Raw genomic sequence first — 23681 nt, 5'->3', positions numbered from 1 at the left:
GATGTGGCGGACCGGAATGTCAAGCGCGGAGGCCGTATATAGTGGGCAATGGTATTTTATTGAATACACAGCCGGGCACAAATAGGGTTCTGATTTGTTATAAATGTTCCACAAAAACAAAGTCCAGCTCCTCGGGTGGACGAAGGGTCGGGGTTCGGTATCCAGCGGCTCTCCTGGGTTCCGGTCTCGGGGATGTCCTCGGAGGTACCGGGAGGGAAAAGAAACAAAGAAAGGAGCCGTTAGTCCTGCCGGACTTTCTCGATTTAACCCTGTTACCAACACCAGGGATTGTGAGGGGTATGAAGGCGAAAGTGAGGAGGGGACGGTAGGGTCGGGGTTGGAAGCAAAGGCAAGCAGGGTAACGAGAAACGGTAAAGGAGTAGTGCGGTAGGGCGTGCAGGGTTGGGGTATAATTACAGAGTGGATGAGTGCTTCACAATATATACACAGTGCTACGGGTGGCGTAGTGGGCCTAAAAGGAGGGAAGAATAACTATACAAGGGCGATATGTACACTGCACCTAACGTGCCACAAGGGGTTTCCGAGTCACTCACCCGGCCCGCCGCAACTCTCCGTGTTGAGTTGCGGCCGCTCCCCAGCAACCTCCGTTGGACTCCACCAATCCTCGGACCAGTCTTCTTCGTCTTCGGTCGCCGTCTCCTTCGCCTCTCCGGTCGGGGTCTCCTGCCACAAGCTTGTTCCGACGCTGGACTGCTTCCTGGTTCCGGCTTTTCCAGTGTCCGGATGTCGTGAGGGGGAGGTCCTTCCGGGGTCGGGAGGTAGCGCTTCCGGGTGTCCGTCGTTCCGGATTGGGTCCTGGAACAGAGGACAGAGGGTTGGACGTTTGGTGGGGCGTGTCGTTACTATGGACGCTCGGGTCGGGACCTCTGTTGTACGCGATGGACCGTACTGACGTGGACCATGGCGGGTAGGAGCGGGTGCCGCATCACAGGGACCTCCCCGGTGGCCAAAGAGTTGTTTAAGAGGGCCAAGGGGGGTTCAGGGCAGGAAGTGAAAGCTTCCCGAAGGGCCGAGGGAGGGCAACAATCGCGTGGAGAGCCGGAAGAGACTTTGTGCAAAAGGGAGAGAAAGTTGATTGTCAAGATAGGGGGGATCTGGGTTAAGATGTGAGGATTGAAAAAGTTGGTAGGGTCGGTGAGCGGAGAAGGGGCTGACGGGGCTTGGACAGAGATACTGGTTTTGATTTTGGTAATTTTATCAACAAAAAATTGATTCAAAGAATCGCACAAGGATTGGGAGGGGGAGGGCGCAATGGTTACTCTCGCGGGGTTAGACAGTTCCTCCACGATTGAAAATATATCCTTAGATTTGTTGGAAGAACCTAAAATTCTATTGGAGAAATAGAGGGATTTGGCCGATGCTATAGCTGATTTATACTTTTTGAGCAGGGAAGAGAATATCTCCTTGGTCTCGGGGGAATACCCCCGGCGCCAGCGCCGTTCTGCCTGGCGAAGACCAAGTTTTAGGGCTCTCAAGTCCTCTGTTAACCACCTCTGGGCGTCGTGGCATCGTCTCGCTCTAACTAGTTTTAAAGGTGCTACCACATCAGCAGCAGAAGTGAGCCAGTGGGTGAGGCTCAATTTCTGGGAATCGATGGAGACAGATGGGCCAGTGGTGAGTGGAACAGATGAGCTAAGAAGAGAGGTAAATTCATTTAAGTCTGCCCTGTTCCAATTGCGGGCCAGGAAGTTGGTTTCTCGGGTCTTGGTGGCAGGGGAGGGCATCGCTAGGGTAAAAGTAATTAAAAAGTGGTCTGACCAAAGGCAGGGGAGAACAAGGGGAGCAGAGATATCTAGGCAGGATGTCCAAACCTGGTCTAGGGTGTGACCCTTGATGTGCGTGGGTGAGTGAATTTGTTGGATGCAGTTTAGGCCTAACATGAGGTCTGAGAAAGCTAGAGAGCCTAGGGTTTCATGGGCATCCGACGGCCAGTAATTGAAGTCTCCCAGGACCAAGACGTTGGCGTTATTAATAGTGAGCTGGGAGATAAGATCGCCAAACTGGGACGGAAAATTGGGCATAGGTTGAGGGGGGCGATAGACCAGGACGCATATGAGGGATGACCCAGGCTGTTCTAGTCTGAGTACCAGGCAGTCGGTCATGGGGATACTGGTAGTGGGCACAATGGAAAAACGAATCGGGTGCTTAATGATGGCCGCAACCCCCCCTCCAGCTTTGCCAGAGGCACGGTTGGCTTGTAATATGTAGTATCCAGGGGGAATGGCCGCCAGGATATCAGGGGAAGAATCGTCTGTTAGCCAGGTCTCGGTCAGGAACAAGATGTCCGGCTGTTCCGACCCCAGGAGATAAAAAATATCTGACTGGTGGCTGACCAGGGACCGGGTGTTGAGGTAGGTCATTAACAGAGAAGATTTTAAAACTCTTACCGATGGAGAGGTACAGGACCTGGGCCCCAAGGCTGGAGACCTGGCGGTGGGTGAGGGGTAGGTAATCTCAGGAAAAGATTTTCGGACCGTGAATAGGCCAAATAAGGCGAGCCTGGGGGATGACTCAGGTGGAGGGAGTGCGGGATCGTGACACATAATGAGGGTGGAGCGGGAGTATGTGAGGAAAGAGGCAGAGTGACGTGCCCCTAGCCCCGGCCGGCCGCGGACGGGCGCAGACGGGCTTAACTCAGGCGCAACTCGGGCGCGCCTACGACGGGCCCGCTGCGCTGACACATAGTGGATGTTTAAATAGGATGATGACGAGGGGGGTGTGGCGAAGATCGAGCTCGCCGACCAACCCAACCCAGGATGGCGCCCGCGGCCACTGGGGAGCCCGTTAAGCGGTCAGCCCACAGCGGGTGGCTTGGCTTCTAGGAGGGTGACGACCAAGTTAAGAGGTGAGTGTCACTGCTAGTAGTCAGCAGGACAAAGGTCAAGAAAATAGGTTTCACTGCTCGTAATCAGCAGGACAAGACAAAAGTTAAAAATAGATTGCAGCAGCGCTCCAACAGTCGCGCACTAGCCCTCTGCCACCGGGCTGCTTGCCTAAGAACCAGTATATGTCCCAGATGACGAAAAAGAGCTCACAAGGTCTCCCTGCAGGCAAAGACACTTCTCCTCCCAGAAATGTCCCTCAAGCATGGGGTTTGCTGGGTGCCTCTCAGCAGTGGGTCGTAGGACAATCTGAGACCTGTGCATATCCATCCCACAAGCTGGCGAGGCTGCTGCTGTCCAAAGTTCTCTGCAGCATTCAGGTCCAAGCATAATAACACGTTCACTTCAGCTCCTTCCCACCTGTAAGCAGCTGAGGGGACCAGAGCTGATCTCAGTCTCTGTCGGGGGCGGAGGTGGGAGATGGAGGTGTGTCCCGTACATTGACCCCCTTGAGTTGCTCCAGGCCCGAGTTATCTAACGATGTCTGAAAAAGAGGAGAAGTGGCACGTATAGAAGGACCTGCCCAGGCTGCAAGCGACACCCAAGTCAGAGGCCTCATAGTGGTCACCTATTTGTGCCGCCTTTCCGAAATTGTCCATTGCCATTGCCAGAGGTGCAAGGGCTGCTCGGTGGTGCACCAATGGTAATGCCCAATAGCTCGGCAGCTTATTCCACCTCTGTAATCGCTTCTGCGTCACTGACCAAAAGGTTGCTCAATGTTTCAGTGTGGATTGATGAGACATCCAGGTAGACAGTGCAAGAATAACTTTGAAATTTTACTACGCCAACCTTCCTGGCCTCCTGAAGAACCATCTCCTTTTCCCAAAAGTGATAACATTTTTATCAGGACGTCTCAGGGTGCGGATGTTGCCGTAAGGGGCCAGCATAGTGAATCTGGTCGATCATGATCTCAGGGTGGGTATCTCCCAATAGCGAGGAGAGCACCACTGTGACCAAAGCTTCCAAACCTGCATTCGAAATCTCCTCATTGAGGCCCCTAAAGCAGAGGTTCTCTCTTTGCGAGTGGATTTCTGAGTCTCTTAAGTTTTTCCAAGGTGGCCTTCAGCTGAGTTTCCATAATTGCGCAGGTCTCCGAAATGCCTGCCTGGGCAGTCGCCACCAAATCCAATCTCCTCTCTGTGTCCAATACTTGCGGCCCCACTGAGTCGATGTCGATGCGAAGGGTCGCTATCTGCATACCCAAGTCAACTCGGAGGTCAGCCACACTCTTAGTTGAGCCATCTTAATTCCCTCCCATAGTTCTATCTTGAAGGCACTAGAAGTTCCAGGAGCTCTGCCTTTGTCGGGGCCATCGCATGGGCTTGGGGTGTCAGTCTGCTGCGTCTGACCGTGGATGATCGAGGTATGCGCAGAGAGCGGTCTGTGCAGCTGATTTCTTTTTAAGGGGCATAAAGAGGTTCTCTGTTCGTTGTGCTTGATGGATGTGCTGAAAATAGAAACCTTCTCAGGGGTCCCATTGATAATTGGTCCTTTTAAACCAACAAAGAAGAAATTAGCACAGAAGCTGAAATATAAAAAGAAAATCTTTATTAACCTCAAATGAGGAAGACTAAGTCACACAGAAGCCTTAGCAACTGAATGAGGCAGAAAACAGAGGCCTTATATATGCCGAGGGTTACATAGTCAGCATAAGACCAAGGGGCATTCCTGGCACATGTAAGCATGCAGAAATGACTAATATGGGCATGCAAGATCCGCTTGCTCAACAAAGTGGGAGGAGCTGACAGTTGCTAATTCTGATGAACACATCCTGACATTTACAAACTAAAAACAGTTGCAAGGATAGCTGCAAGCTCAACTGTGCATGTGCGAAGGTGCTAAATATAGTTTTTTTTCTAGGCAGATTACAAGAGCAGTCAACACTGAGGGAGGACCGAGCACGTGGCAGCACATGGGAAACAAGATGGCTGCCAGAAATACAAAATGGCTTTCAGCTCATGCTAACAAATCCCTCCAATATTTAACAGATGGTCAAGCTTCCCCCCACATCTGACTCGCGCAGCCCAGCTCCAGCCAAGCCATCGAGATTACAGCTCCAGTCCGCGAACACTATTCCATCATTGATTGCGCTTCAGGAGGGCCTTTGCCGACTCCTCGGGGACTCCATGCCCAGCTAGTTGCGGCAGCCATCTTGGGGTGGCATCCATTGCAGATGCCATCTTGGGGTGGCATCCATTGCAGATGCCATCTTGGAGGCGGCGTCCATTGCGCCGCCATCTTGGAGGCTGCTGCTGCGGGCCACAAATCACAATTCGGCAGCTCCATTCACGCTCGCAGGTGTCGTAAAGCACCCCATGCCCAGCTAGTTGCGGCAGCCATCTTGGGGTGGCATCCATTGCAGATGCCATCTTGGAGGTGGCATCCATTGCGGATGCCATCTTGGAGGCGGCGTCTATTGCACCGCCATCTTGGAGGCTGCTGCTGCGGTCCACAAATCCCAATTCGGCAGCTCCATTCACTCTCGCTGGTGTCATAAAGCACCCCAGGGACAGCAGCGCCTCCTCTGCAACATGCCGCCGGGAGAGTCGTTGTGTTTCCTGCATTGTTGCTGTCACCCACATTTGCTTAATAGCTGTGACCTGCGGGAGCGATGGTGAGAAGTGTCTCACCGCTTTGCCATCTTAGCCGCGCCCTCCCAGTTTAACCTTCTTTAAGAGATTTCTTCTATTCTCCAATTAACCCCTTAGCTGCGGCGGCCATTCCGCCGCAGCGCTAAGGGGGAGGGGTGGCGGCGCAGCGCTCCCGTACTCGTGACGAAACCGCTCCGTCACGAGCCTCGGGTAGGCTGTGCTTGTGACGGAACGGTTCCGTCACGGCCCTGCCCGCCTAATAGAACGTTCAGCGCAGGCGCGGATTTCGCGGCGCGTGGCGAGCGGGTCGTGAACCGTTCCGTCACGAGCACGCAACGGGTTAATCGCACACACAGATTTGTAGCATGTACTTAGTTTGGCTCTCCTGGCTGGTCTGCATCGTAAAAGTGGAATGATTGTGCGAGGACAGCATGCTTATTCATTGTGTTCAGAAAAAAATGTATTTACTTTTCTATCACAACAACATGTGCCTGTGAATTAAATTACAGTGAGCTGATGTCGGTCTTGCCTTCCAGGGAAAAGTAAAGCTTCACACCTAATTCTAATTTCTGCTAACGCACAAGGAATTGTCAGAAGGGCACGCTCCTTTCTATCTTAAGTTTAGGAATTTTAGCCAAAATAAATAGTTTAAGCTTTTCCGCAAATGGAATCAGTTTGAAACCGGTGAAAGAGTTGGTTGCATGTATTGCTGTTGATACATGTGCTCTGCACATTCCTCCCGTCTAGTGTTGGGTTCAGGCTTTTGCAAGTTGTGTTATTTTGCGCCAAATAAGTCTTTCGAGTCACGAGATGTAGTGACTCCTACCTTAATTGGCAATGTGCATGAGCATCGACTTCATGTTAGTTTATTTCCCACCATTGGGTTCGGACGTGTAGTGATGGGGCTCTGTGTTCGGGCTGGCCTTGTAGCACTTTACTTCTGGTCCTTTCAGTTGCTTTGTCTGGTTGTACTGGAAGAAACTTCACTTGGTGAGCCCTTTATTTTTTCTGCAGAGCGACGTGCAATGGACACCAGCCTTCTTTTACGCCTCACAGTCGGTGCTTCGAGCACAGTCAGTGCCTCGGGCCCTCTTTGGGGTCCTTGCCTTAAGGACTTTGTCGCCATGAATGTGTGAATAGCAGATCAGGTGTTGGTAACTGTACCCAATGCTGTCTGCAGTGGTAGAGCAGCAACAACTTGTTGCGGGGCAGGCCTTTCTGTTACCAAGGACCACTCTCAAGTTGGGTAGGAAGCTCACCTCTACCTCAAGTTGCGATACCTTCTCTCTATGGCAGTAGTGAGCTGCGAGCCCTCACACTACAAGAACACTTCATGCAAGTTCATGAAGATGCGGTGGTGCTCAGGACAAACCCGAAGTTCCCTCCTAAGATTGTTTTTCATTTCCATCCTAACCTGACACTAGAGCTCCCAGTCTTCATTTCCCAGTTAGACTGAGTAGCAGCGAAAGTGCGTAATACCCTAGACTAAAAGCGCACCGTCATGTACTATATAGACTGAGTTAAACTTTTTTTAAACGAAGACCAAATGTTTGTGGCCTTTGCAAAGCCTCACAAGGGCCACCTACGTTCCAAAGCAGGGTTTGCTAGAAGGATAGTTGGGTGTATCCAGGCATGCTATCAAAATGCCAAGAGGCCCTCCCTGTTACCTTCGCAGCCTGTCCTTCCCACAAAGAGAACTTGGAGACGGCTTCAATTGTTGGAGGGGAGTTTCCATCCCGCAGGTTGTATATAAGCAGTTGAAGGAAGTGAACAATACATTTTCTAGAATGGAGGATTGAAATACAAACAATAAATTTCCAGCTACCCCAGTTCCCTTAACCCCCAATATTAGCTGAAAGGTAAACCATACTTTTTAACCCTTTCACTGCGGCGGCTATTCTGCCGCAGTGCTAAGGGGCGGGGGTCCGCGCGGCGCTCCCGCACTGGTGAAGGAATCGCTCCGTCACGCCCCTCGGGTGAGCTGTGCTTGTGATGGAACGGTTCCGTCACGGCCCCGCCCGCTCTTTAGAACATCAGCGCAGGCGCGAAATTAGCGCCGTGCAGGCGCGGCGAGCGGGCCGTGACGGAACCGTTCCGTCACCAGCACAGACCACCCGAGGGGCGTGACGGAATGGTTCCGTCACAAGAGTGGGAGGGGTTAAAAGGTAAGACAATATCTTGCAGGATTCTGCTAACCTCTTGCTTACAATTAGAACAAGTAAATGGAACACGCAGTTTAGTCGGATACTTGAGTTGTCGTATAGTGGGTAACATTGGGAATTCAGCGTACGCTTTTGCAACACTGCAAAGCCTTTTGCTAAAAAATTTTAAAACCTAAACATGGGAATTACTGCAGATGCTCTGGGGCACATTCACCGCCCTTGAACTAAACGGCACTCCAGGTGCCGCCCAACTTAAAGCCCCACCTGCATAACCAGAATACGAGGTCACGCACAGCTGTCCTCTACATCTTCTCCTCAAATATCCCACGCTATCCTCCGACACAAGCGTTTACTGCAGAACCGCTATGGAGAGTCCATAGCGCCGGTGATAGAAGTGTATCCTGTGGCGAATCGTCAACTGTCCTAGGCCCCGTACATTCCGCATTAGGAATTTCCATTGAAGATCCATCTAGTATCTTGCATCACAACACCCAACCCCCGCCCGTAACAGCCAGTCCAACCTCGCTTTGTATGACCCACTGCCAATATTGTTTTTTTCAGCGACTTGGCTGTCAGAATGGGTTTGGAAGATAGATTTACCCAGAGCATTCTCAAGCTACTAGTAGCTTTTTAATTAGCTGAAACCAAACAATTTGGTTGAACCTCTTCGCCTCCATCACATCACTAAGGGCCATGGCGTACTGAACTAATTCTGGTTGGGACCATAACCGTCTCTAAAATAGTAATGGCCTGTGTCTCGCTTCATTGGCTAATGATTTCCTACCCATGTTGAGCATTAAACGTCTCTGTGGAGTGCTGGGTGGGAGACGAGGTAAACTTCTCAGAACTTTATTCTCAGATCTCGTTAGAGAAGATGTGTTGAAAAAACCCACAATTCTGATCAATCTAGGACTGAGCCCGCTGCTTTGGCATCCAGAATTTGCGGCTCTGGAGTGATGGGTTTACCAAAGGAGCTACTATGTTCTTTCAATACAACACCCGTGATCTACCTGTGTTTGAGAGACATTAAGTCCCTGTGAGGTTTCCATGAGAGGGTTGAAGACAAAGTGACACCCAAATAATTAAAGACATCTACCCTCTTGAGTGGCAAGCCCCCCCCCCCTGTCTATCTGCCCTTAAACGATTTGTGTTTCTTAAAGGACATAAACTTTGTCTTGGCTGAATTAATCTTCAATTCCTGCTCTCTACAAATTTCGTCAAAACTGAGTTGCACTTGCTGCAACCCGCTAGGTGCTTTGGAGATTAGTAGGGTGTCGCCTGCGAACAACAGTATTGGTGATTTTATGCCTTGGTAGGGAAAAAAGAAAGAAAATGAGCAATATCCTTAAGGAATAAAGAAAACCGGTTAGGAGCCAAGACGCAGCCTTGGCGAACATCCTTATTGATGGGGAAACCGGTCCGTTCGTTCGCCCCGGCTGCTTCATCGCACCTGCGCATAATTGCCCTCATGTATACAAATTAATATGGTAAACCAGTTCAAAGGCATGCCCGTGTTGCCAAGTACGTGCCATAGCTTCTTGCGGGCGACTGAGTCACCAGGCGATTTGAGATCGACAAAGACAACGTACATGCTGCCCCCGCAGATCTTTACAGCCCTCCAATATAGATGCAAGAAGCAAACCTATCCGGTCCATTGTATATATTTCCACCATCAGAGCCCCTCAGCTTCAACACAGTAGAGCAATCTCGTTCCCCACAACTGAATCCAGAATCACAACAGCACCCTCAGTATCTCCCCCTACCCTCTCCCCAGGCAGTGATCCCCAAACAACTGTGGCCCGCGCCCAGTAGGCCTGTAATCTGCATCCACTGCTTCATCACCCCCAAGAACGGCCAAAACCTCTGCCTCTCCAGTTGGCCAATAAGGTATACCTTCACTGGAGTCTCTTGAACTTCTGGTTGTTGCTTCACTTTGTGGGCAGGGGAGAAACCCTGCCAAGCCTCCAATGACAGAGCAGATATTGTTGTTTTTAATGATTCCCGTTTGGATGTCTTCATATCAAAAGTAAAAACTCTTCAAGCAAGAGGATTAATTTGTTTAGAAGCTAAGATGAGTGATTTGTTTTAAAAAATCCAATCCGGTAACGTTCTACAGAATTATAAGCCGCTTTTATCAAGGAAAAGTTAGACCATGTTATTTTGTATAAGCATTTTAAATAGGTGACCTCTTTATTGGTATGACTTGGTCCTCTGTGTTTTTGTAGTTACTGGTTACCTGTCAGTAACCCGATAAGTGCATCTGGTTGACATCCTGCTCTACTTACTTTCAGAGACTTCGGTTGTGTTAATTAATAAACATCTCATTCTATTTTAATCCAACAGAGGGTGACCTCCGAGTCGAGCAGAAATGTGTGGACAGTAATTTCGAAGCAACTTCTCCAGCACCGGAAGAAAAAGAGACCCTATTCTGGAAAGCACAGGAGACCGTTCTTGTTCAGAACTCTGAAGAAAGGTGTACGAAAAAAGCGCAGCCCCAAAAAGAGCAGAAGAAGCCAGCAAAAGACCCGGATCTTACATGTACTGTGTGTCAAAGAAGTTTCAAGAAAAAAGGAAACCTTTCAAACCATCAGAAAATTCACAGCAGAGAAAAACTGTACATATGCAGTGCGTGTGGCAAGAGTTTTCGGCGGTTAACAGACTGGAGGATTCACCAGAAAATCCATGCTCGAGATAAACCCTTTAAATGTAATGACTGTGGGAAGATGTTCAGTAAGGCCTCTAGACTCACCAAGCATCAGCAATACCACAAAGCGGACAAACCCTTCCCATGCACCGCATGCGAGAAGAGCTTCCTTCGCGAGGCACATTTACTCTCACATATGAAAGTGCACACCGAAGAGAAACCCTTCCAATGTTCAGAGTGTTGCAAAAGTTTCCGATGGTCCTCCGATCTGACCAGGCATCAGAGAATTCACACAGGAGAGAAACCCTATAAGTGTGATGAATGTGGGAAGAGTTTCAGTGAGTCCTCAAACCTGATCAGACACAAACTAATCCACATCGCGTGCTACAGTGCGGAGGAGTTCCTTCAAGACATTTCTGTGTTTGAGACAGAGACGCGTAACTCAGAAAGGACTTCAGTTATTAAGTGTTCAGGCAAGGGCCTAATTAAAACCTAATTTTCCACTAATGAGAAGTTGTGAAAATGAAGTGGGGTCTGTGCTGATGCTAAAGGACTTGTCTTCAGCAGCAACATTCTGTGGCCACTCCTAGCATGGTGCAATCCATTCAGCAGTCCTCACACCATTACTGATTGTACCACTAGTTCTATGGAAACGTGTGTGTAGCTTAACTGTTAAATACTTCGAGGAAGCCCGTCATACTAACGCATTCACATGGCTCTGCAGTTTGCCTCCTTTGCGAGCGACAAAGCCACGTTCACCCTCACGAGATGAAAATGTACAATTTTACATGGTTAGGATATATATATATATATATATATATATATATATATATATATTCCTTATTAATCTGTTAATATTTAAAATTCTATGCCTTTGTGCTGTTTGCTCTGATTTCTTAGGTGGCCTGTGTGAAACATTGATTAACCTGCACCCAGGAACCAGCATATGTTAACAAAGGAAACTTTACCATCACTTTGAAACCCTTCAAAATTGTTCCAACATTCATTTTGGAAGAATCGCAAAATGATTGAATCCCAGAGCAAATTCATTAATTTCCTACAGTAGATTTAGACTTAATGTAATGTGTAGTTAGTTAGAACCTTAACAAAAAGCTTCCAAATTCATAAAACAATATAAAATACCCAGTGACTTATGCTATATGTTCATAACAGACCTAGATTTTTAGGTCTCGCCTAGGCAGCGCACATGTCCTGCACTAGGAGTGTTATGATTCTATCTAGGACCCTAATTCGATATTCCCGATTTATGCCCTTATGTGGTTATAACAAATAATATCCTTATAAAGGCATAAGAATCATATCCATACTTAGTAATAGCCAATGCGGTCCAAATACGGCAAGGCTATTCCCGTAGACTCCTAGAAAGTACAACGCGTTCTTTAAACAAACCAAGCCTCCAGCAGCCCGGAAAATCTCCCTGCTTTTGTTTTGATTTGCACAAGAACTCCTGGAGTCCAGAAAGAACGTTAGTTCTTAGTGACGTCTTATGTCCAGCCTTACGTCAAACTCGGCACCTTTCAGGTATGAATACACCAACATTGCCTTAAGCAAACACACGGTGGTTTGGAGCAGAGCGGCTATCTACTTACCCGAAGCCCAGCTGATGCGAGAGCCGAAGGAAGCAGACCCTCCCATTTTGACGCACTGAGAGAGACGCTGTCTTTTTCTCCAGCAGAGAAAATCCAGCTCTGGTATTTCCAGTCACCCTTGCGAGTTGCTGGGAGATCGTGTCCTGAGAAAGAGATACAAGACCTCCTTTATTCTAGAACCAAGGTACGGAGCTGACTAAACCCTTAAGAGAATTATTATTATTTTTTTTAACTTTATTTTTTATTTTATTGCAGAAACACAAAACGGTACATCAGATTGAGGAGCCCAATGACTCCCCCTGCAGGAAAACATTGTTAAAGGTACATTTATCACACGGCCCTTCAGCCCGCAACCCTGGGGTCGGGCGGCAATTCTCACGTCTCGTCAGACGGCACTTTCACAGTATACCATGTATATCGGTAAAACATTCGAAATGTTCTGCTTTTTTCCCAGTTTACGTTTGTTAGTTATCCCGTTTTGGTTTCTGACTTTTTAATCCCCAACACTCCCTCCCCCCCAACTGTACACTGTCAACACATACCTGTGCCTGTGCTTCAGAAGCGGGCCTGTCACACAGTTCAATCTGTAATTTCAGAAGGTATCCTGAATACTTTAGCAAGACAGTACGGAACATCCCCACCCCACCACCCCCCAGCACGAGATAATATGGCACAATATCCGATCCCCCCACTCTACGCCCCAAAAATCCTCCGTATCCCCAATCATGGCTCAGTGTCATCAGCAGTACATTAGTCAAGTCAAACCTGCAGTTTCACCCCCCCTTCTCCATTTGGGGTCTCCTCTTGCACTCCACCCTCCAGCCCGTGGTATTGCCTCCATTTGGCCCATACTCTGCGGAACTTTTTGGGGCAGCCCCTAGCTTTATAGGTCACCCTCTCGGCCGCCATGTAGAGGTCCATCCCCCTTCTCCATTCCTCGATGTCAGGTGTCTCTGCGGCTCCCCAGTGCTTAGCGATGTCCCTCTTAGCTACCACCAACGCGAACACCAGGAAAATGAGTTGTGGTCGTGGTAGGTCCACTTCGTTTGTCATGCCCAGTAGGGCCAACTTAGGGTCTAGTGGCAGTTCCGTTTCCAACACCGCCCCCAGTTCAGTAAGAATGTGTTGCCAATAGATGTGTATTTGAGCACAAGCCCACATAGTGTGAAAGAAGTCCCCCTGTTGCTGGCGGCAGCGCAGGCATGTCGGGTCATTTATCTTCCCCATTCTAAGAAGCCGTTTTCTATCATAGTAAGTCCTATGAAGCACATTCAGCTGTATGAGGTGTAGCCTTGATTTTATTGCGACTTCCCGGGGGTGCATGAGGACCAACTCCCAATCCAGATCTTCCATCGCTCCCAGCTCTGCCTCCCATACGCCCCTTAATTTGGTCAGGTCACCCAGTATGTTGTTGGTGAGGGTTTTATATGTGAGGGATACCGCCTGACTACATATCCGCTCCTGAAGGAGTCTGCCCTCCAGAGGCGAATATTCCGGCATTTCTGCAAGCTCGATGTTCTGGGCCCTCCATGCGTGTTTGAGCTGCGTGTATTTAAACATCTGTGCGTGGTGTAATCCAAATTCTGTCTGTAGTACCTGAAATGTTTTCAGTTCTCCCCGTGAGACCACATCTCCTATGGTAGAAATACCAATGTCATCCCACCTCCGGAAGCCCCTTAACTTACAAATTTCGGTCAACCATTGGCATTGCCACAACGGTGTCTGTCTAGTGGGTCTGCCCTCCCAGCCCATGCGTTTTGTGGCTTTGGACCAGGCCCTCAGTGTGAGTTTCGTTGCCGGCAGTAGCGACTTACGTAACCCCCCACCGTAGAGGTAGTATAGTATAGTTTTGGGTGACATCTTGTGCCTTTCGAGTGCATAAGTCGCGTGGTCTGCCGGGGCGTGTATCCATTCATTTATGGGGGTCAAGTGCTCCGCCCAGTAATATGCTTCTATGTTGGGCAGCGAGATCCCTCCGCTATATTGGTGGCGCTGGAGTGTCTGTAGCGCTATCCGTGGCTGCTTTCCCAACCACAGGAAGGAGCGTAGGTCTGCATGTATCTTTGGCATGGTGGCCTTTTGGAGTGGGTAATATTCATTTTGGAGCACATAGAGGAATTTTGGGAGTACGATCATTTTATACATGGCCGCCCGGCCCAGAAGAGTAAGCGGCAGTTGTTTCCATCTGGTCATATCCGCCACCGCCTCCCCCATGATCCGTGCTACGTTCCTGTTGAATGATACCGCCTCATCTAGGGTGATGTAAATGCCCAAGTACTGAAATCCTACTGTGGTTGTTACCAATGCATCGGGCAAGGTCCCCCACTCCCCTGTTCCACGCGGGTCATACAGCACCGACTTATGCCAGTTGATCCTATGCCCCGCTCTCGCCCCATAACCGTCCAGTTCCGCAAAGAGCGCCTGTATAGTAGTGTCAGGTTGAGTGATGTATAGCAGCACGTCGTCTGCATACAGGGATATTTTTTCCTGCACGACATCTGCGGTTCCCCTAAGGAAGCCATGAATCGCTGGGTTCTGCCGAATCTTTGCGGCCAGGATTTCGATCGTCAGCGTAAATAGGAGCGGCGAGAGCGGGCACCCCTGGCGCGTACCCCTTTCAATCTTGAATTCACGAGACAGTCTCCCATTTACCCGTACTCGCGCTCTCGGTGCCGAGTATAGCAGGCGTATCCAGCCCCGGAACTTGGGGCCCATGCCAAATTTCTGGAGCGCCGCCATAAGGAAGGGCCAGTGTACCGCGTCTGTTGGAAAGGCGGCCCCAGGGGAGACAGAAGGTGTCTGACTGTCCGCCCCGAGACCCCCCTCTCTGTATGGAATAGGCCGAGCACCGTAGGGAGGCCTCCTTGGCGAGGCTCCTCTCCTACAATCGTAACAGCCGGGTAATCACACTACTTACAGATAGACACTACACAGGAAGGAGGTTCACAAGAATCTTTATATAAGTACTCAAAGCAAGTTCTTGGCAGGATAGCGGCAAGGATCGAGGGACCCGTAATGTCTTGATCTCGGGGGAAAAAGGGGGTAGCGGGACAGTCTCGGCACCCACTGGTGCTTGGATAGTTCAGGGGTTCAGGCCGCGACAGCGTCAGCAGGGCCTCGAAGATAGTTCAGCTTGGTCAGGCCGCGACAGCGTCAGCAGGGCCTCAAAGGTAGTTCAGCTTGGACAGGCCGCGACAGCGTCAGCAGGGCTTCGAAGATAGTTCAGCTTGGTCAGGCCGCGACAGCGTCAGCAGGGCCTCAAAGGTAGTTCAGCTTGGTCAGGCCGCGACAGCGTCAGCAGGGCCTCAAGGGTAGTTCAGCTTGGTCAGCCCGCGACAGCGTCAGCAGGGCCTCAAGGGTAGTTCAGCTTGGTCAGGCCGCGACAGCGTCAGCAGGGCCTCAAGGGTAGTTCAGCTTGGTCAGGCCGCGACCGCGTCAGCAGGGCCTCGACTCCAGATACAACTCCCGTCCTGATCCAGGGCTGGCCCAGATATAGGACTGGAGTCCTTTGATGTCCGGACCCTCGCGCATGGGGGTCAGAGGGGCCGGGATGACGGTGTCCAGACACCCAGCAGGGGGGTGGAGCCAGCGCCCAGGGAAGCTGGAGGGCGAGCGATACCAGGCGTCTGGGGACGGCTGGAGGGCCATCGAAACTTCCCGCCTTTCGGATCTGTCAAGTGGCCACTCGACCCCCTGGGAGGATCTTGGTGCCCCGATGTCGGGGCTTCGCTGGGGCCGGGGCCCAGGTGGCGGCGGCCACGTGCTCGGGACGTGATAGGCCCAAGATGGAGTCGGGCCAGAGATGGGGCCAGGCATGGTGGCTGGACTGGCGGCGTTGGCGAGCAGGGTCCGCCGGGGACTAGGGAGAGGGAGAGCCGTAGGTTGCCAGGGGGCGGCCCTTCTTGCGGGTTCGGAACTGTTCGTGTCAGGGGGGTCGACAGCAGCTTGACGGCGGCCCGATGTCGTCCGGGGGCCGCCATGTGGGAGGGATAGGCCCACGCCACGAGGCCGTGTCCAACACACGTCCCCTCCAGCTGAAGGCGGGGAGAGTCACCCATCGTCTTGGGGACTCTCGTCGTCGAGGCGGAAGAATCGGGACAGGCCATCAGCGTTGGCGTGGTCGTTGCCAGGGCGATGCTCCACAGTGAAGTCCATCCCTTGGAGGGAGATGGACCATCGCAGCAGCTTCGGGTTTTCGCCACGCATGTGCATCAGCCACCGTAGGGGCCGGTGGTCTGTCTGTACCCGGAAGTGGGTGCCGAAGAGGTATGGCCTGAGTTTCTTGAGGGCCCACACGACGGCGAAGGCCTCTCTCTCGATGGTGCTCCATCGTTGTTCTCTGGTCAGCAGCCGCCTGCTGATGAAGGCGACTGGATGGTCAATTCCCTCGGGGTCCATCTGAGATAGGACCGCCCCGATGCCGTGTTCCGAGGCGTCGGTCTGGACTACAAACTCTCGGCTGTAGTCGGGGGCCTGGAGCACCGGGGCGGTACACATGGCTGTTTTCAAGGTCTCGAAGGCCACCTGACACGCGGGTGTCCACTGCACTTTCTGTGGCCGGTTCTTCGAGGTCAGTTCCGTGAGGGGCCCCACGATGCTCCCATAGTTCTTGATAAAACGCCGATAGTACCCCGTGAGCCCCAGGAAGGCTCGGACGGCGGTCTGGTTGGCCGGGGGTTCCCAGGCTAGGATGGCGTCGATCTTGGGTTGGAGGGGAGCCACTTGGCCGCTCCCCACTTGGTGTCCCAGATAGGTCACGGACCCTTGGCCTATCTGGCATTTGCTGGCCTTCACAGTTAGCCCGGCCCGGCGGAGGGCGGTCAGGACTTCCCAAAGGTGTTTCAGGTGCTCAGCCCAGTGGAGGCTGTAGACCGCAATGTCGTCTAGGTAGGCGGCACTGAACTCTTCTAGCCCCGCCAGTACTTTGTTTACTAGTCTCTGGAAGGTGGCCGGGGCGTTTTTCATGCCGAAGGGCATCACCTTGAACTGGAAGTGGCCATCGGGTGTGGAGAAGGCTGAGCGCTCCTGGGCGCTAGGGGTGAGGCCGATCTGCCAATACCCGGCGGTGAGGTCGAAGGTACTGAGGTACTTGGCGGCCCCCAGGCGGTCGATCAGTTCATCGGCCCGGGGGATGGGATGTGCATCGGTTCTCGTAACGGCATTCAGCCCCCGGTAGTCGACGCAAAACCGGAGTTCTGGCGGGGTGCCAGGGGCGGCGGCCTTGGGGACCAGGACCACTGGGCTGGCCCAGGGACTGTCGGAGGGTTCGACTACCCCCAGGGCCAGCATCTTGGTGACTTCCTTCTGGATGCAGGCCCGAACTCGGTCGGGGACCCGGTAGGCCCGGTGTCGTACTGGCTGACTGTCCCCGGTGTCGACATCGTGGACACACCATTGGGTAACCCCGGGGGTGAGGGAGAACAGATCTGTGAATTGGCCCAACAGTTCCTGACAGTCTCGACGCTGCGCGGGGGTCAGGTCGGGGGAGAGAGAGATCCCTTCGACGGAGCCGTCCTTCTCAGTGCACTTTAGGAGGTCGGGCAAGGGCTCGGAGTCGTCTTCGGTCCCATCGTCGGTAGCGAGTAGCAGGCTCAGTTCTGTACGGGCAAAATGAGGTTTGAGCCGGTTGGCGTGCAGAACCCGGAGGGGGTTCCGTGGAGACTCCATATCCACGAGGTAAGTGACGGGGCTCTTGCGCTCGATCACCTTGAAGGGCCCCGACCATTTGTCCTGGAGGGCACAGGGTTCGACCGGGGACATGACCCAGAGCCGCTGGCCCGGCTCGAACTCGATGGAGGAGGAGTGCTGGTCGTACCAGCGTTTCATGTCTTCCTGACTGGCCTCCAGGTTGGCCTCTGCAAGGGCCCGGAACTTCCGAGTCTGGTTTCGGAGGGTCAGGAGGTATCGGTAGACATCCGGGGGTGCGCCTTGGACGGTAGTTTCCCAGCCCTCTTTGACCAGGCTGAGCGGACCTCGGACAGGGTGTCCGTACAGGAGTTCAAAGGGGCTGAACCCCAGGGATTTCTGTGGTACCTCCCGATAGGCAAACAGGAGGCAGGGCAGCAGGACGTCCCATCTGCGTCGTAGTGGCTCCTCTAGGCCCTGTATCATCCCCTTGAGTGTCCGGTTGAACCGCTCCACAAGTCCATTCCCTTGGGGATGATACGGGGTGGTGAACTTGTATGTGACCCCGCACTGTTGCCACAGGGACCGCATATACTTAGATATAAAGTTCGTGCCTCGATCGCTCACGACCTCCCGGGGGAATCCTACTCGGGAGAAGATCCCCATCAAGGCTCGCCCCACCACGGGAGCGGTGATGGTTCTGAGGGGGATGGCCTCAGGATAGCGGGTGGCGTGGTCCACTAGGACAAGTATGAAGCGGTGCCCTTGCGAGGTTTGAGGGTCCAGGGGCCCTACAATGTCTATTCCCACTCGCTCGAAGGGGGTGGTCACTACTGGAAAAGGTTGGAGCGGGGCCTTCACCTTCCCCCCGCTCTTTCCGCTGGCTTGGCATGTCGGGCAGGAGCGGCAGTGGTTATGTACATCCGTGCGCATTTTGGGCCAGTAGAAATGGGTCACCAGGCGGCTGTAAGTTTTGTCCTGCCCCAGGTGCCCTGCGAGGGGCACATCGTGCGCCAGTTTCAAAAGACAGTCTCTGAATCGCAGGGGAACCACTAGCACTCGGCTGGCCCCCAGCTCGGCAATTTTCTGTTCACTATATAGGAGGTCGTGGTCCCAGTAGACCCAGTGGGACCCTGAGGTGTCCCCGGTAGCTTGGGCAGTGGCCTGTTGGCGGGTCCCCTCGAGGGAAGGGCAGGTCTTCTGCTCCTGCCGAAACTGTTCTCGGGTGGGACCACCCTCTTGGCGCCATTGGGCGAGTTCGGGGATGTCGCTGAGCTCGTGGTGGTTTTCGGGCTCCGAGGGTCTGGTCTCGGAGTCGCATTCTTCATGGATGGCCGAGGGTGGTGGCTCGGGCCACTCCGGCTCTTCGGTCGGGGCGGCCTCGGTCGCTGCCGGGGCTCGGGCCGCCATAGATCGGGTCGTCGCACAGACCCACTCTGGTAGTCCCATCATTCCTAGGTGCTCTCTCCGCTCGACTTGGGCCCAGGGAGAGCTCTCGAGGTCGTTCCCAAGGAGGCAGTCCACGGGGGCGTCGTCCCGGACGGTCACCTTGAGGGTGCCCGACACTCCCCCCCATTCGAAGGGAATTCGGGCCATCTGGCATAGAGTTTCGGAGTTGTCGGCGGCCCTCACGGGGCAGCGTACGTTCGGGATGATCTGTTCGGGGGTCACCAAGTGGCAGCGGACGGCGGTCACACTGGCTCCCGTGTCTCGGAGGGCTTCGGTCCGTCGTCCATTGATGTGGACCCACTGACGGTATTTTCGAGTGTTGCTCGGTAGCGGGGCCTGGGGGACCATGTCTCTATTGCCCAGGCAGGCTAGGGCCATGGCGGCCGGTTCATACTCGATTTGTTCTTCCTCGTAGACCTCTACGTCTTCTTCTCCCTCTCCTCCCAGAGCTGCAGCAGCGAACTGGCGGGTCGGAGGCCCAGTGGTGCCGGGACGCTGGTTCATGGGGCAGAGGGGGTCACTGGCATAGTGACCGGTCCGCTGGCATCTGTGGCAAGTAATGTTCGGGTGGGGGCCCGGCCGTGCTGGGGGGTCCCTCCTCAGTGACGGCGAGGTATTACTCGGGGGGGACCCGGGAGGGGGCCCCCGGCCCGAGGCTGGCGGGAAACTTCGGCTCGTGTTCTGTCCTCCTCCGCCTCCCCGCTGGCGGGGGTGCCCCCGGCCGCCCTGACCGGTTTCTCCTATCGGTGTTCGGGGGACCCGGGTGCTCACCCATCGGTCTGCCTCGACGGCGAGTTTCCGGGGCTCGGTTAGCTTGCTGTCGAGTAGATGCTGTCGGAGCTCGACAAAGCAGTTGTTGGAGAGGTGCTACCAAACGATGAGGTTGAACAGCTGCTCGTAGGTGGACACTTTGCTGCCCTTTATCCATCCTTCCAGGGCCCTGCTATAAAAGTTCACGTACTCGACCCACGTGGTACCGGGTATTTTCTTGCAGTCTCTGAATCTCTGCCGGTACATCTCGGGGGTGAGGCCATACCGGACAAGCAGGGCGTCCTTCATGTGGTCATAGGAGGACATTACGTCGTCGGCCAGCTCCAGCAGGGTGTCTCTTCCTTCGCTGACGAATCTCCCCCATAAGCCGGCACCCCAGTCTGATCGCGGAATGCGGTGCGCGGTCATGGCAACTTCGTACGCCTTGAACCATTGCTGGATATCGTCATTTTTGTAGTACTCCTTGACGATATCCTTCGGGATGTGGACCTTTGGGTCGGCAGGCGGTGAGGGGTTCCGGGCTACCGTGGCGCCCGTTCCTTCGAGGTTGGCTTTGATTTCGAGTTCTTTGAGGCCACGCTCGTGTTCGTATGCGAGTTTTTTTTCTTCCAATTCTCTTTGCCGCCGCCTCTCTTCCAGATCTCCCTCCAATCGCCGTTGTTCAAGGGCCATTTTTTTTCCTGCTAATTGGAGTTCTCCGTCCAGCCGGAGTCGGGCGAGCTCTAGTTCATGGAGCCGACTCCTCTCTCGCTCCCGGGCATCTTCATGGGAGAGGCCCGGGTCCCTGTTGGCGGTTCTTTCCTCTATGGGGGCTATGACGGTACTCCCGGGTACTTCATGGACAATGTCATCGTTCGGTTGGGGTGGGGTCTCTCTGGTCTCCACCCAGGTTTGCAGCGCTTCTTTGAAATCGTCCTTTGTACTAAGTCCAGTGGTAGCGATACCCAAGTCTTTGCAAAATTGTTTAAGTTCTTTATGGGTATACTCCTCTAACAGGTCTTTCTGGAATTCTGCGGTCGTTCCGGCTTCCTTAGTAGTCATCGTGGCTGTGGGTCTCTGTCAGTAGTGACGCGTTACTCGCTGTACGATTTGCGTGGGCTCGGATCCCACCGCTGCCACCAATGTTGGAAAGGCGGCCCCAGGGGAGACAGAAGGTGTCTGACTGTCCGCCCGAGACCCCCCTCTCTGTATGGAATAGGCCGAGCACCGTAGGGAGGCCTCCTTGGCGAGGCTCCTCTCCTACAATCGTAACAGCCGGGTAATCACACTACTTACAGATAGACACTACACAGGAAGGAGGTTCACAAGAATCTTTATATAAGTACTCAAAGCAAGTTCTTGGCAGGATAGCGGCAAGGATCGAGGGACCCGTAATGTCTTGATCTCGGGGGAAAAATGGGGTAGCGGGACAGTCTCGGCACCCACTGGTGCTTGGATAGTTCAGGGGTTCAGGCCGAGACAGCGTCAGCAGGGCCTCGAAGATAGTTCAGCTTGGTCAGGCCGCGACAGCGTCAGCAGGGCCTCAAAGGTAGTTCAGCTTGGACAGGCCGCGACAGCGTCAGCAGGGCTTCGAAGATAGTTCAGCTTGGTCAGGCCGCGACAGCGTCAGCAGGGCCTCAAAGGTAGTTCAGCTTGGTCAGGCCGCGACAGCGTCAGCAGGGCCTCAAGGGTAGTTCAGCTTGGTCAGGCCGCGACAGCGTCAGCAGGGCCTCAAGGGTAGTTCAGCTTGGTCAGGCCGCGACAGCGTCAGCAGGGCCTCAAGGGTAGTTCAGCTTGGTCAGGCCGCGACAGCGTCAGCAGGGCCTCGACTCCAGATACAACTCCCGTCCTGATCCAGGGCTGGCCCAGATATAGGACTGGAGTCCTTTGATGTCCGGACCCTCGCGCCTGGGGGTCAGAGGGGCCGGGATGACGGTGTCCAGACACCCAGCAGGGGGGTGGAGCCAGCGCCCAGGGAAGCTGGAGGGCGAGCGATACCAGGCGTCCGGGGACGGCTGGAGGGCCATCGAAACTTCCCGCCTTTCGGATCTGTCAAGTGGCCACTCGACCCCCTGGGAGGATCTTGGTGCCTCGATGTCGGGGCTTCGCTGGGGCCCGGGTGGCGGCGGCCACGTGCTCGGGACGTGATAGGCCCAAGATGGAGTCGGGCCAGAGATGGGGCCAGGCATGGTGGCTGGACCGGCGGCGTTGGCGAGCAGGGTCCGCCGGGGACTAGGGAGAGGGAGAGCCGTAGGTTGCCAGGGGGCGGCCCTTCTTGCGGGTTCGGAACTGTTCGTGTCAGGGGGGTCGACAGCAGCTTGACGGCGGCCCGATGTCGTCCGGGGGCCGCCATGTGGGAGGGGTAGGCCCACGCCACGAGGCCGTGTCCAACAGCGTCGAATGCCTTTTCTGCATCGAGGGAGAGGAACCAATGTGGTTTACTCCTCCCCCTGACCTCCTGAAGCCAGTTGTGAGTCCGCCTGAGGTTTAGTTTAGTCGCTCTGTCTGGCAGGAAACCCGACTGGTCCATGTGGATTAGGTTCGGGATCACTATTCTTAGGCGCTGTGCTAGTATGGTCGCTATGATTTTCACCTCCATATTAAGGAGAGAAATGGGACGGTATGAGGCGCACTCCTCCTTCGGTTTGCCCTCCTTATAGACCGGCACTATGGTGGCTAGCTGGAGGTCTGGTGGAAGGGTCCCCTCTTGGTAGGATTCGGTGAATAGGACTTTAAGGTGTCGCGTCAAGAGATCAGTCGCTCGTTTAAAGAATTCCGCAGGGAATCCATTCGGTCCCGGCGTTTTCCCTGTTTTCAGTTTAGTTATAGCGTCCGAAATCTCATCTGACGTGACATCCGCGTCTAACACCGTGCATTCATCAAAGGACAGTACAGGCACCTCCGTCAATTCCATTAAGAGAATTCTTGATTCAGATTCTTGGCAAAAACCAACTTAACAAACTGCAACTTACTTACTCCTTCCCAAGTATTAGGCTTAGGTCAGGTACTCCGGGGTAGGCGTATCTTAGAAGCACCAGTTGAGTATGTTAGTCAATGTTTTTATGTATGTATATATTTTATCCATTTTAAAGTATCATATGGCTAAGAAACCATATCAATGCTTTTACATTATTATTTCATAATACTACTTTTACTGTACGCACTTTACTTCATGATAAGTATTGCAATTGTGGCAATTCATTTCTCTTGCATGAGAAAGAAGACTGCTCAATAAATAACACCTTTTATTGAAAACGCCCGTCTCTCTATTTATCTGCACTCTGGTGAAATTAAGCTTGCACGATTGACTGAGTGAAATAGCTGTCTATTGTTTTCACACGACTCTAGAGATATACTCTTTATTCTGAGGGAGCAAAGTTGTCATGTTTATGCGGTTGTCAGAAACTAATACATTCTTGTCTAAATCAGGAGAGTTAACTCTTTTCTGAACATTCAAGAAAGTTTCTTGTGACTTCTGAGCTAGCTGGCAATACTAATTAAGTCTAATATAGTCAGTAGAGACCTAGATGACCTCAGTCCTACGTCTACACTGCTGTTTATATTATTCCAATGCGCAGAGCCTATTGGGAATATAGGAACTACACTACATAGCGCCCAACGTTTGGTAAGACGATAATTTAACGCAAGACATTAGAGTAACTCAGTCGTGCATTTCGCACAGACCCCTTTTTCCCGTAAAAACTCCAAAAGATGTCTGGAGTGGGTATAAGGTTAATATCCGCCGGAACTTAGTAGGAAGAGATTCCTATCTATTAGTTTTTGGTTTAGTCAACGTTGAAGGATACAGTGTTCCAAAATATTGTGCACCTAATCTTTGTTTCCTTGAAACTTGATCTGCAACAGAAAGCTTTCTGTTAGTAAAAATGACGGAAAGTGACGACGAAAGGGAGGAAGCTAAATTAGCAGCTCAACTCCTAGCGGATGAC

At 52.8% G+C, this 23681-nt stretch overlaps 1 protein-coding gene across 1 annotated transcript in view; it reads left to right on the top strand.

Moving 5' to 3' along the window:
* The window catches only part of LOC144761524 (uncharacterized), a 745631-nt gene that overhangs the window by 391641 nt on the left and 330309 nt on the right, over positions 1–23681 (top strand). The window contains 1 exon segment of the mRNA XM_078646848.1: positions 10509–10677. Within this exon segment, the coding sequence (XP_078502974.1) occupies positions 10509–10677 (169 nt within the window).

The sequence above is a fragment of the Lissotriton helveticus genome, chromosome 6 (assembly GCF_964261635.1).
Source record: "Lissotriton helveticus chromosome 6, aLisHel1.1, whole genome shotgun sequence".
NCBI lineage: Eukaryota > Metazoa > Chordata > Amphibia > Caudata > Salamandridae > Lissotriton > Lissotriton helveticus.
Note: the sequence above shows the minus strand (reverse complement) of the source record. Positions and strands in the feature narration are given on the sequence as shown.